Source organism: Furipterus horrens, unplaced genomic scaffold, assembly GCF_987537825.1.
Source record: "Furipterus horrens unplaced genomic scaffold, mFurHor1.1.pri manual_scaffold_7, whole genome shotgun sequence".
Classification (NCBI taxonomy): Eukaryota; Metazoa; Chordata; class Mammalia; order Chiroptera; family Furipteridae; genus Furipterus; species Furipterus horrens.
The window spans coordinates 38,647,035-38,661,694 of record NW_028327177.1 but is presented as its reverse complement, the minus strand read 5'-3'; the positions used below and the strand labels follow the sequence as shown (position 1 = coordinate 38,661,694).

Here is a 14,660-nt window from a genome sequence, read left to right as displayed (position 1 = left end):
CATTTGACTATATTGATCCAAAAATAAAGCATAGTTAATTTTAGAATAACTGTACTTTTTCCCATTGTAGAAATAAATCCTAGAGGTGGAGATGGAGGTTATGAAATAGCAAAGTAAATGACCCACTAGTCAGAGAAATCATAAATCTTGAATTTTTCTCCAGCTTTGAAAGACAGGTACCTAATACACCATCCTTGCTTTTCTAAAGAAGTAGAGCTGAACAAAACTCTCTTCCTTTTTTCCTGAAAGGCTGTATACCTAATCTTTCCTGGTCAACTTTTTTTTTTTTTTTTTTTTTTAGTGCCTTTGTCTTAGTCTTTATTGTATTTTTTTCAAATTACCATTTAGTCCCCTTATACCTCCTCCCTCCGCAATTACTACACTGTTGTCCATGTCCATGAGTCCTTTTTCCTTTTTGCTTAATGCCTCTACCCCTTAACCATGCCCCCACCACCCACAAGGAGCTTGGGTAGACATCAGGAATATGATAATCAAATCTGTAAACAACTATGGAGAGATCTGCACAAGTTTGAATTATGATCTTAGTCTAACAAGAAGAAAATTAATAGTATAAATGTAATGTCCTCTATTAGATCTCAACCTCCCTAGTACAAGTATGAATGGATGGGAAAGAGTGATATAGTTTAATATGAAAACGATGAGATTTCATTCTTTGATGGTCAATATGAGTAAACAATATAATGTGGCTGTTAATAATGCTGTGATTTGGGGTTGCATTAATAGAATATCAATAGAATATAGTATCATGAGTAAGAAAATGTTACTTCTGCCTCTCTTCTCTGCTGGTCAAATCACACCTGTAATAATACTATACTGAAAAGGAATATTAGCCTAATCTGCTCACTAGCGAGAATGGTGAGGGGTGTGAACATTATGTCTTATGATGTCTTAAAAGGACTAGAAATATGTATCTTGAGAAAAGAAAACATGGGGAAACTAGAAAAGTTATGTTGAATATTTGAAGAGTTGTCATATTTAAGGAGTACTAAGCTTGTTCTGTAATCCCAGAAGACAGAACTAGGGATCAGTAGGTGGAAATTGCAGTGAAACCAACTTCAGTTTATATTTATATAATCTTTGTGGGTGAGTCCCAGGATTTTCAATTGCCTTATTCGAAATCACAAAACCCCTATGAGTTATTATCCCCACTTCATAGCTGAATTTCAGAATAATATCAGAAATTAAATCATTTATACAGTGTCACACAGCTAGCAAATTATGAAGACTTAACCCAGTTTTTCTGATTCCAAGTCCAGCAATTGTTTAAGTACATTACATCAACCTAATGAGAGCTTAAGGGAGATTTTTCAAGTACTCAAAGGTAGTTTAAAAATAAAGGAGAGGACCCTGGCTGGTGTGGCTCAGTGGACTGAATGTCAGGCCTGTAAACCAAAGGGCCGCCGGTTCGATTCCCCATTAGGGCACATGCCTGGGTTGCAGGCCTAGTACCCAGTTGGGGGCCTGCAATAGGCAACCACACATTGATGTTCCTCTCCCTTTCTCCCTCCCTACTTTCTCTCTAAAAATAAATAAATAAAATCTTTAAAAAATAAAAAAAAATTCATAAAGGAATGGATTGCCTCATGATTCCTAGCAAATCCTAGGAAACGTTAAAAAGAGACTAGACATTAATTAGCCTGGGCTGTTGCAGAGAAAATTCAGTTATCTGAAGCAAGTTTGAACTTTAGCCTCAAAGATGTCTTCCAACACTGAAATTTCAAGATTTTATGAGGACTTCAAATAGATGAAGAACTGGAAGAAAATACCAAGGATGTGTCTATAAGGGATATTTAGTTAGGTGAATTCTCCCAACTCTGTAATTATCCAAACAGAATTTGGGGAGATGGGGTATAGAAAAATAAAGATAAACCAGGGTGGAAACCAACTCTTTAGTAATAAGTCAGGATACGTACTTGCTTATTCTGGAATAGTCTGTTCAACTTGGTAAGAAAAACTGCTTTGAAAATAAACTAAATATTTTTTCAAAAGAAAGAATATGCTGATCTTTAAGATGTGGCTTATGGTCACATATGTCTTGGCTTGTTCCTGCCAAAATATATATTATCTTTATACTATTGACATATTTTGATTGGTATCAATTTCCTTTTTTAGAGTTTCCCTATCTGAAGCTCATGCTCGACTGAACTTAAGGAGTAAAGTGCTTAAAGAAGATGTACTAATTGCAGCCTTATTATTTGAAACATCTCTCACATTGAAATATGGTAATCTTTTACATTATTAATGATGACTACAAATAATTATATTAAACTTAAATATTTTTACTGTTAAATTAAAATGTCATAAAATTGTGGATTTTAAATATTATTTTAAAGAATAATACATTTCTATCAAGTTAAGGCCTGTTTTAATTTAAACATTTAGTAATTGCTTCTAGGCAGTATCATCTGATATTAAGTTCGTTATCGTGCATAACTGTTTCTATAGTTGAAGTTTAACATTAAGTAATTCTAGAAAAAAAGTGCTTAATACCACACATCACATGATTTTAAATTTATCTTCCTTTTAAAATAACGTGCAACATTTAACAGTCATGCAGTCAGTCCCCAACAGTGGAATTAGGCACACAGCCAAAGAAAATGCTTTGGATAGCTGACTATAATACTATGACTATAGCATTTAATTATTTGAAATGAATGGAGCTTATTATGGTTTTGCTAATAAAAACCTAAAAGGACAGTTAATGTAAGAGTAAATAAAATTAATGCTTTGTTGAATTAGATGAGACATTAATTTTGATGAGATAAACCTTGCCTCAAACCAAACTTCAGTTCTAATTCTGGGACTTAAAAGGATGTTTTAACACTGACTTTTCTGTGTGTATACGCTTAGTGCTAAAATTTGCTTTACAATCAATTTATATTGTAAGAACTTTTTGTAATTCTCCTTTAGAACATTAGAACTTTGTTCTTAATTATCTTCAAGGATTCCTAACCTAGGATCCATGGATACTTAGTCCTAGGAGCTTGTAAATCTCTAAATTATATGTAAATTTGTATATGTACTTGCTTTATATCTTTTTGCTTAGAGAGATAAAGCAGGACGCCTAGAAATGATAATTATTATCCTGAATTAATTTTATTTACCAGAAGAGAAAAACCTGGTTCTCAACCAATACTAGAGAAATAATATATGCATATTTTTATTTTTAATTTGCTTTATTTTTATTCTTCTCTTAAAATATATTTAAAGCATAATTGTTAAAATCTAAGACATTATTTTATGTGCCAATTTTACTAAGACATGCCATCAAAGACATCTAAGACACAATTAGGTTTTCGTAAGAAGACAAAAATGTGTGTCTTTGAATCTAAAGTCTATAATACTATATTAAGTACTCCTGTAGTAGTATATGGCTATTTTCACTTGGTAACTACTTTGTCAAGACTTTTAAAAAGCATTTAAGAAAACGTTTGCTGAGAGAAATAAAACTGTGAAGATTTTTTTCCCTTTATTTTTTGTTTTCATAGTAAATTTGTTAGACATATTTATTTTTAACAATGGTAAGAGCTCCTTAAATGTTAAACATAGCAGGAAAATCATCCATACTTGGATATTTTTCTTGGATGCAAAAACCAATAGGTTGTGCTCATGAATAGATTTAGGAATTGGGGCAGCAGGGAAAGGTAGTAATTAGGAAAACTCCCAGGTTTCTGCCTTGAGAAACTTAAGTAGATCATGGTGCCATCTACCAAGACTAAGAAGAAAAAGATTTGAGAGAAAAATCAAATTATATGTATAATTTTTGAGACATTGTACAGAGATATTAATAGACAGATAAAAGAATATGGAATTTTGAAGAAAGTTCTAACCTAGAAGTATAATTTAGGAATCCTCAGCACAGAGATGGTACTCAAAGTCATGGAATGGTTGCAATCTCCTAGAGAGCCCACAGAGAACTCCGTCGCTGCCCTTGAAGATTCCATATATTTAGATATGGGAATGAGGAGAGGGAACTAACAAAGGATATGGAGAAGTAGCAGCTGTATAATGTAGAAAGAGAATCAAGTGTGGTATTACAGAAGCCAGGAAAGGACGGAGCAGGGTGGTCAACTGTATCACATGCTGAGTGATAAATATGATTAGATTTGGCAGTCTAGAGGTCCTAGGTGGCCATGATCAGAGCTAATTCAATGGAGTGGGGATTTGGATGGGGTAGGAAATGAAAATATAAAAATAGCACACATAGCCAACTTTGAAACGTTTGACTATGAAGATGAGAAAGGAAATAGGGTATTTGTTAGAGAAGGATGTGTGGTCCAGGATATTTTTTTTTTTTAAGATAAGATAATAGATACTATGATGTCCAATAGAGAGTAAATTAATGATACTACAAAAAGAGGGGAATATCAAAGGAGGGATGTCCTCAAAAACGTGCGAAGGGATGGGATCTAGAGCACATGTGAAGGTACTGGCCTGTGATAGAAGAGTCACTTAATTTTATACTGGGGAAGACAATGGCTACAGAATCAGGTAGGTCTGTAGATTTTGTGATATACTCTACACAAGGTCATCAGCTAAAAACAAAAGGTGTGAAGAGAGAATGGAATATAATAATCATGGGGCAGGGTAGAAGAGTAGATGTGCTAGAGAAACTCAGCAGGGTTGTCAGGCAGTACAATGACCCATATGAAGTTTCTGTGATTCATTTAAAGCGAAACCCAGAAATGCCAATTACATATATGATTTTCTGCCTAGTAGCCTGGGTGCAGGCACAAAGCAAATGGTTTGGTCCATGCAGAGCTGAGGTTTTGATAGGTGACTGTGGCAGAGTATTGGGACTCAAACTGGTCCAAAGAGGGAAGTGAATTGAAGGAAGCAGATCAGAGTTCTCAGAAGATAGGAGCAGGACATTTGAACTCAGGGCTTTAAAGTAAGTTTCTGGTAGTATTAGTTTCCTGTGACCTTGAGAACGTGTGGTGGAGGTAGAAGGGAAAAGGTTAGGACACAGGGAGGTTAGGACACAGGGAGTTTAGGAGTTAAATGGGTCATTCATGTGGAAGTCACTCAATGGCAGGTGTTGGGGAAGAGAGGAAGACTGTGAGCCAAGGGCTGAGAGCTGGTTGCTGACTTATTGTGGAAGGCGAGGAGTTGATAAAGCCCAGGTGGCACTGGGCATTAAAGGAAAAAAGATTTTCACCAAGAGGAAAACTGGCAAGAATGGCCTGGAAGCGGCAAAGGGGCAGCAAGTCAGGCACTGCCTGTCTTAGGATAGTGAGGTATGTGGGGTGTTTGGGAAAGAGCATCTTCAGCTTTAGAGAGCCACAAGGAAAGAGTGTTCTCCAGGACAGCAGGTTTCATTCAGGTAAGGTAAAAGAGTAAAGGGAGCAGTCTCCAAAGTCTGAGGCTAAAAAAGTGTTTACTGGTGACAGACAGCTTTAGGAAGGTAGGCACTGTCAACTTGGCTAGCAGTTGTACCTCTGGCCAGGCACATTTAGATACTCAATGAATCAATCAATGAAACAAAATTTGAGTTTAATTCCTACAGAAATATAAGTCAAAAGTTTTGTTTTCAATTGTGATGAAATATATATTGCAAAGGGGTACCCACCAAAATGGAATCTATTTATGAAAACTGTGTATTTATTCTTACATGTTTAAACTTCAGTCAACTTCAAGTGCTCTCCATCTGATGCAATACACCTATTGAGACGTTTTCTTCAACTGTTAAAGTTTTTGAACTCATTGATTTTGAAGCCTTTCAGTGCTTCTGCTGTGTTTTGTTTCACCTCTTCCACATTGGCAAACCATTTCCCTTTGAGGACTTTTTTCATCCAGGGAAAACAAAATGTCACTTGGGGTGAGATTGGGTGAATAGGGAGGGGGGGGAACATAGGGGTCATGCTGTTTTTGGCCAAAAACTGCTTAACACTCAGCACATTGTGGGCAGGTGCACTCATAAATCACCCATCATGAAATGGGCAAATGCATTGAGTCTTCAAAAAAAATGAACTGAAGCTTAATTCAGCTTCTCACAACTCCAGCTGGTACTGATACAGATTGGTTCCTAGAACCCTCACCTAGTGGGGGAAGCCTGTACTACAAGGGGCCCGCCCTCCAGAAGATAATCCCATTTTGGAGAGGGGGGCAGTACCCCCTCATATATAAAACTTACTATCTTAACCATCTCCATAACCTTCCCACTTCCCCAAACTGAGATTTTGTTAACTGTAGAACAATTAACTCCCCATTCCCCACTTCCTCCAGCCCCATCTCTAATTTGACTTCTCTAGGTACCTCATTTAAGTGGAATTACATTGTCTGTTGTATTAAATGTGGCGAGGGTGTGGAAGTAATTCCAGCAAGGAGAATGGGTCGGATGGAGGACTGCTGCACGCTCTGGCAGGTCAGTGAAGAGCTGTGCAGAGACCTCTCCTTTTATTGAGTTTTGCAAGTATAGAAATCAATAGGGAGGGTAAAGAATGAGCTCACAGGTACATTCCAATAATGACTACAATATACAATTACTTAGGATTAAAACAATGGGAGGTTAATATATAAACTATGAAGAATGATTTCTATCAAAAGCAAAAAATAGGAATTCAATCATCTATTCTTTTAAGATTATAGGAACGGCCACACTGTTCCTTAAACCTTAACAGAAAGCACACAGGGTTAAACACCACCTGTTCTTGGCTTGGTTTGGTTTCTTTGGCAACATCAGGAAAGATGGAGTACTCTGCAAGATTCCTTTTAAGTCACAGAATGTCTTGAAACCCTTAGCCTGATCGGTCAAAGACTGTCGGCGCCAGCGAGTCCAGCTCGCCAGCTCGGGTCATAGAGCACCTGGACCGAGAGGCATGAGAACATGCCTCAGTTTAGGAACCTTGATTTCCAGCATCAATTGTCTATTTTGCTTGATTTGACTGTGTCTTTAAGGTTCATCCATGTTGTAGCATGCATTAGAATTTCCTTCCTGTTTAAGGCTCAACAATCTCTCTATGTATATATATGTGTGCATATATGCCACATTTTGTTTATCCATTTATCCATCAGTGGACATTTACATTACTTTCCACCTTTGGCTATTGTGAATAATGCTACTGTGAACATAAGTGTATAAATATCTCTTTGAGACCTTGCTTTTCAATCCTTTTTGGGTATATACCCCAAAGGAAATTGCTGTATCATGTTTTTTTTAATGAACTGCCATACTGTTTTCCTAAGTTGCACCATTTTACATTCCCAACAGTGTACAAGGGTTCCAATTGCTTACTGTTTTTGATAGTAGTCATTCTTATGGGTGTGAGGTGGTCATCTCATTGTGGCTTAATTTACATTTTTCTAATATTAGTGATGTTGAGCATCTTTTTGTGTGCTTATTGGTCATTTGTGTATCTTTTTTGGTGAAATGTTTCACGTGAAGTGTTGCTTTTTCACTCTATTGATTGTATCTTCTGAAGTATTTTTTTTTTTCATGTGGTCTAATTTACCTACTTCCTTTTGTTGCCTGTGCTTTTTGTGTTATATTCTCGAAGTCACTGCTGAATCAAATATCATGAAGCATTTCCCCGATGTTTTTTTCCTAAGGGGTTTACAGTTTTAGTTCTTACTTCAGGTCTTGGATTTTTGTATACAATGTAAGGGAAGGGACCAACTTCATTCTTTTGCACATGGATATCATTTTCCCACCATCACTTGTTGGAATGCCTGTCCTTTCCCCAACGGTCTTAGAACCCTTGTGGAAAATCATTTAACCATATATTGAAAGAATTACTTCCAGAGTCTTATTTTGTTGCATAGGTTTGTATGTCTGTCTCTATGTCAAGTTTTTAATAATTGAGAAACATACTATGTCTTTATCCCCAATCAACGTAACCTTTATCAAATAGTTTCTCTACCTTCCAATACCCCACCAACTTTTCTACCTCCTAACATCACTAGTCAGCTTCAAAACTATAAAGACTATTTCAAAATTAGGAAAATTTCTAGTTATCACACTTTAAACATGTCTTCCATTGCCCTGGTATCAGTGTATACATTTACTGAACCTTCTTATTGGGTCTCAAAAAAGTCATATTTAAGTCATAATTATCGAAACCATTAGGTCAGAACTTAATTTTAAAACTGTCACTATTTTCAAATGTGTTCTCATATTTAGTATTTTAAAGAGTATTTTTAAATTTCGTTCTCCTTCTTCACTTAGGGGCCGCTGTATTTTGTGTTGCTCCAAATGCATTATTTCCATTTGAACTATATAATGAAGAATATTTGGAACAAAGGGACATCTATCTGACTCAGTGCCAACAACAGCTCCTACAGTTTATTGCCACATATGGACCCGGGACAGCCATTTTTGCTAGTGATGAATAGGCAATCTGAGAAAAATTTTCTTAATTTCTACTACAGCAGTGGAAAAAAAGTGTGATTTTGAAGTAATGCTTCAGTTAATACTATATATGAGTACATTAGAATGGCACCTTAAAAATATAATTTCTTCAAATTAACTGCTAACAAACACTAATTCAAATCTCAAAGCCAACAACCATAACTTTAAAATGTAGAATCCTATTTAAAACAAAACCCTGGCTAGCCCAGTACACCACTGGGTGACAGATTAAAAAAATAAGTCATTTACTATTTTAACATTGCCAGGTAAGCACTGTAAAAAAAGTAACTTTCATGTACTCTCCATTTGACACAAGATGGCAACTTTAAATGAGAGTACCTACAAATTATTTTAACTGGCTCTTTAAACCTCACTGGAGGGAAGAAAACTGCCCTGAAAAAGTAGACACCATGAGAAAATGTACTTCTTGTAAAATCCCCCAAATCTTTCATTTCTCAACTTAATTTTATTCACTAAATGAATCATCACAAAATTGCCATCTTATTAACCAAGAAACTACCATGCATTCATTCTTTAGGAGCTGACCCATACGGTAGGTTCTCACCCTATAGGACTTTGACAAATCATTCGCTTGTCATTTGACAATATTCAATATCCACTGATGCCCATTTTCAGAAAGTAGTTTTAAGAAGTACAGTAAAATTCTATATTTAAGACCTTGTTTTGTGGCTTCTTATAGAACTAATAACTGGCAGGTTTTCAAATGTTACCTCTGATGCAATAATTATAGATATTGCAGGATACATTTTAGTTTGCTTTTCCATATTGAAATTATAACCTCAATTAAAAACAAATTACTATGGGACTCAACAGGGGAAAAACAAGGTTTAGTTAAATCTTTACCCACGTAGGAATTCAGTTCAGTTTTAGAACGTTTGCAAATTCTTAAGTCTTGGACAGACTGGACTATCCAGTCACTGTTTTCCTTTATATAGTAATTACTTATACTAGGATTGTGATTATTTTTTTGTTCACAAAGGCAGAAGCAAAATAACAAAATTTGTAAGTCACAGGCAAAACCTATAGTTGTCTCCCCTTATCCATGGGTTATATTCCAAGGCTTCCAAGTGGATACCCAAAAGCATAAATAGTAGCACACTTTTTCCCTATATATACACTTCATAAAGCTTAATTTATAAATTATGTACAGTAAGAGAATTAATATAATTATATTGTAATAAGTTATAAGGGTTTCTCAATAAACATGCCATAAGGCAGCTAAGTAACTAAAAGGCAGGTAATGTATAATGTGGATACACTGGATAAAAGAATGACTCACATTACTGAGAACCATGAGCAACTTAAGAATTATTTTTATATTTATTTTTGGACTGTGGGTAACTGAAACCATGGATAAAGGAGGACTGCTATTAACAAGTTCTGAAGGGAGGCCTCACACAGTTATCTAGTATCTAGTACGCAGTGATTAGGGCCTATCCAAAAATCCCCTAAGGCAAGAAAGGGTATGAGAACTAGATAAAGAGTTCCTTGAAATATCTCCCCCAGCTGCCACCACCTCAAGGAAAATCACTATCTACAACATACTAAAGTTAAAAACGAGTCTGACCAGTGATTATGAAAATGGAGCTATTTAAAGATGATGTTTTAAAGAAAAGATTTTATTACCCAGCAATTAAAAGTCTTCAAACGTATTTTCTATGTTATTTATTGTTAAGGTGATCAATGTTAAATAAAATATTTATTTTCATCACTTGCTTCAATTCATGTCTTCTTGACCAATTCTTCTTCTCTCCAAAATGCCAAATGCCATACCTGGGGGTGGGGGGTGGCGGGGCAAGGAGAGAGACCAGAAACCAACAATGAAAATCATTCTATACTCAAACACGAAAGCAATTAACAGGAAATGGCCCCAGCCTTTTTGAACGATCAATTCAACTGATAAATCATAATTACTTACCTAAGGCAATAAAGTATTTTTAAGTACCACAGCTAAGAACTTGAACGTTCATTCATCTGCAGTTACCTATAATGTTGAAAGAACATTTCACTCATTTTAGTAAAGAAAAAAAATTACATTATAGTTGAATTCACATAATCTCAACATAGATTACTGGCACCTCAGTTTTAAAATCATTTCTTCAAAGAAACCCTCAGATGGGTAAACGGCAAAAAGTAATTTAAGTCATCATTGTGCCAGTTATTAAACTTTTCTATGTCAAAAATGTATTCTTCAAGAATACTACAAATACATAAAAAAAAGCCCACAATTTAACATTAACCTTTGGTACCTTTTTACATGCAGTTGTACTCCTACGGGTTTAGTCATCTTCGGTGGTAAGGTTTTTGGAAAACATTCATTATGACAACCTTCATTCATCTTCAACTCTGTTGCATCTGGAAATTAATATTTCATTGTAAATTTTTATTTGTATGTGCACCTGTTTGCCATCTTCTATGCAGGAACGATTTTTTTCCTTATCAGAAACCATAAACATAATCATACTTGCAATCTTCCTGACTGACCTATATTTAAAAACTAACATGGAGACCATGTAGCAGAGTAATTTCTATTTGCTGTTTAACATATCTCTAATGGAACGCAAGAATGTACTTGCTGCTTAATACTACCTTTTTGGTAGTCAGAAGTGATAAACCTAAAATTTAATTCCTATTGTACAATGATTTGAGAATGGGTTAGTCCTTTCAACTAATTAGGCCCTAATAATTCCATAAATGATCTTTCCATGCTGGGAGTGGATTATTAGTATGGGCAAGAAAAAATGATGGTTGTTTTTATATTCTTTATTGTGGCAATATTGATTTTAAGACATGATGGTCCTAATGAGTACCTAGCCATTGCTTTTCTGTCTCAGAGCTTGACAAGGATGAAACATAAGCCAGGTTAAAGGTTAGATACATAAAATCAAGTGTGCAAACCTCCAACTAAAAGCATTACAATGGCAAATCTAATATAGTTTTACAGCAGAGATAAATTTTGTTGGCATCATTACTGAACACAGTCCTGTAGAATTAAGTCCCAGGTTGCCTGAAAACACACTTAAGTACTGCAAAGGGCATGGCCAGGGCCACATATCACATCCTAGAGGAGGATAAATCATTGAACCAGACAACTATTGGAAATGATTTATGAAAGCACATCAAATGTTGGCCCCTGCAAAATAAGTTATCATTGTCAAGTCTTGAAATGCTGAAATATTTCACATAATCAGTATTAGGAACACAGACTATTGGTTATGAATAATTACAACTTGGAAATTTTCAGTTCAATGATTTCATAGGAACTACTGACAACTACATGCACAGTCCCATTTGTGTAAGGCCTAAAACAAGACAAATGTTTAGGCTTACCTATCTATGTATAAAACTGCTACCCATCGCAGTCCCCCTCAAAACACCAGGAGACTAGACACAAAATACACAGGATGGAAGGCAAGGGCCATGGGAAAGGAAAGCAAATAGATACTATCATATTGATAATATTCCAGTTCTTAAATGGCTTGGTGGGCTATCACGTTTATTATGCTGCAGGATTTAAGTGTATTCTCACTCTTTTCATCATACATTTAGTTTGCAAAACTTAAAAAAAAACCCAATACTTAGCCATGAAAACAGGATTCAAGCCAATTATGTCTCAATAAGGATGACAAACACCAAATATAAACCACCTTAAGCCATCACATTTGTTTCGTTGAGTGTTCTGGATGAAGCAACCCAGGGGAGTAGAAAATAAACCACATGATAATCATTTACAGCTTGTTTTTTGAATAGGCAACATAGCCTTCCGGTCTCCCAGCTGTTGGCCAGTTCCCTCTGTATTATGTGCTGAATGAAATAAGACATCTTTCTGTAAACCTAACCTTTAAAGATATAGCAGGCATTTACTGCATAAGGGCCTTCTTCTATACGGTACATATTATTCTATAACCTCAGTGCCAATTTCTAGTCACTTAGAAAGGAAGATCCAGCCCTGGCTGGTGTGGCTCGAGAGCCAGCCTGTGAACCGCAAGGTCACCGGTTGGATTCCCAGTCAGGGCTCACGCCTGCGTTTGAGGGCCTGCGAGGCAACCGATCCTCGCTATGTTTCTCTCCCTATCCCCCTTCCTTCACCTCACAAAAGAAATAAAATCATTTTTCTTAAAAAATAAAATCATTCTTAAGTATCTAGAACAAATGACAAGTAGTTCCACTGTGTCGAGACCATATGTATCGCCCGTTTAAGGGACCCTGACACCATTTAAGCCGCTCGCAAAGCTTTACCAGGGATACAAACGAAAAGGCTCCGGGGAAGACCGGCGGCAGGGGCGGGGGAGAGAAAGCGGGCAAAGCCACCAGCCGCACCTTCCTGCCGCCTTGGATCCAAGTGGATCACATGGGCCCTTAGTCTGTGAGCTGAGAACAGTCGAAATGGGCGTCGACTAAGAGAAGGGTCAGTTAAGACTCGCAGATGGTTACTCACAAAATGCGACAGAGCAGATGCCCTGGAGGAAAGCTAGTGCCCACATCAACTGGGCGTGAGGGCAGCGGAGGCACATGGGCAAGTGACGGAAACCACAGCCATGGAAGCCTCAGGTGCAGGACCCTTCCGGAAGGCCCCGAAGCGGGCAGGCGCTTCCGCACGGAGTCAGGTTCCCAGCAGAAAGAGAGGAGGAATTGAGATCGCGGAGACTCCCACCGCGACAAGTCTGGCAACAAGTCCGCGGGCGCTGCCGCCCGGGCCACAACAACCGCATGGCCGAAGCTACCTCAGGCGACGTCCTCCGCAGCCGGACGGAAAAGAAAGTTTGCAGCAGACGCACGTACTTAGATACTGCGAACAGCCCCGCCCCTTCCGGGCTTGGCCCCGCCCCCGCTGCGCGCGGCGCGGCCTGGTCGGTGCCCCGCCTCTTGGCTTTAGGTGGGTTGTCGCACACACCTGAAGTGTATGTTCAGGAGGCTTTGGGAATTCCAGTAGAGCCTTTCAAGGCTTGTGAGGACCTCAGCTCGAGCTCGTTCACTGAGTATGTAAGTGATTAATCTACCAGTTCTGTTTCCGCGAGCAGACAATGCCCTACAACGGGGCTCCCATTTCCTAGTACTTGATGTTTGCTAGGAACTGGTGGTTTTGAGCATCCCGATTTACGAACCAGTTACCAGAAAAAACGGAAGCTTTTGTATTTTCCCTATATTATAGCAATAGCTACTCTTACTATTTTTATCGATAATGATATTAGATGGTTAAAAAACATTCATAAATCAGCCAATTGCTTTGTTCATGAACATGTAATTTGCTATTAATTATCCTGTGTTTTATAGGTATACTAGCTTTATTGCAGGCCACAGATGTTGCATTTTTTTACAAATTGAAAGCAAGACCTTCCACCAGCATAAAGATTGCAACTGGCTTTATTGCCAGTAGTCTGGAAACCAATCTGCAATATTTCTGAGGTATGCCTGTATTACTCTTGTTTCTCTCAGTTATTATATACATTGAGCCCTGACTGCAAAACACTAGGCTTAGTGCTGGAGAAGACAGACTGGTGATGATCTTGTTGCCAGAAAGAATATAAGCATATAATGAAACAATTGCATGGTGAAAGACACATCATTTCTCCTTTAAAAACCACTGCAAAAAAAATTTATCTTGAAGAAATATTGTATGAAAATCTAAACCTAGCAATACAAATTGCGATTGTACTCACTTTACGAAATTCCTCTCCATGTAAGTTTTGATGACTGCTTTACAGGGGTTTGAATTTGGGGTCCCAAGTGGGCACTGTTTCTTCTGTCAAGTAGTGTCTTGAGCCTCAGCCTGCTATCACAGGTTCTGGGTGAATATTAGTTCTATAACCTAATTTTGCAACTTGGGCAACCACCTCCACCAGGGCTTTGCCTGCAACTGGGTGGGCCATTTTACTGAAAGTTGTAGAGGAGGGTGTGAAAATTAATTCTAAACTTTTTGTCTGTTTTCTTTCACTCAGCATAATTATGGGCATTTGGATTGTTTCCAGTGTTTGGCTATTACAAATAAAGGTGCTATGAATATCCATACATAAAGTCTTTGTATGAACATGTGCTTTTAATTCTATTGGTAAATACCAAGGGATGGAATGGCAGGGTAGGTGTATGTTTAATTTTGTAAGAAACTGCCAAACTGTTTTCCAAAGTGGTTATACCATTTTACATTCCCATCAGCAGTGCTTAAGTGTTGTAATTGTTTGTAATTCTTGTCAACACTTGGTATGGTCAGTCTTTTTATTTTACACAGTCAAATAGGTGTGTGGTGGTATTTCATTGTGCTTTTAATTTGCCT

General features: G+C 37.2%; 1 protein-coding gene, 1 long non-coding RNA gene and 1 other non-coding gene across 4 annotated transcripts in view; 1 reads left to right on the top strand and 2 right to left on the bottom strand.

Moving 5' to 3' along the window:
• MCMDC2 (minichromosome maintenance domain containing 2) overlaps positions 1-8,396 on the top strand; it is a 34,908-nt gene extending 26,512 nt beyond the window's left edge. Inside the window, exons 13-14 of the mRNA XM_090283607.1 lie at positions 2,134-2,243; positions 8,186-8,396. Of these exons, the coding sequence (XP_090139733.1) occupies positions 2,134-2,243; positions 8,186-8,352 (277 nt within the window). The 3' untranslated portion in view covers positions 8,353-8,396. The remainder of the gene's footprint in view (positions 1-2,133; positions 2,244-8,185) is intronic.
• Positions 8,397-10,039: 1,643 nt separating this feature from the next.
• Positions 10,040-13,191, bottom strand: LOC150004300 (uncharacterized). Of its 2 annotated transcripts, none has more exons than XR_016512375.1 (4): positions 13,114-13,191; positions 10,639-10,744; positions 10,308-10,373; positions 10,040-10,162 (listed from the first exon to the last, which is right to left on the bottom strand). It is a non-coding gene; the product is annotated as an uncharacterized LOC150004300 (long non-coding RNA). The 2 variants fall into 2 exon arrangements; XR_016512376.1 differs by having other exon boundaries at positions 12,828-13,165.
• LOC150004301 (small nucleolar RNA SNORD87) lies at positions 10,460-10,548 on the bottom strand. Its single transcript, XR_016512548.1, has one exon. It is a non-coding gene; the product is annotated as a small nucleolar RNA SNORD87 (small nucleolar RNA).
• Positions 13,192-14,660: the final 1,469 nt, after the last annotated feature.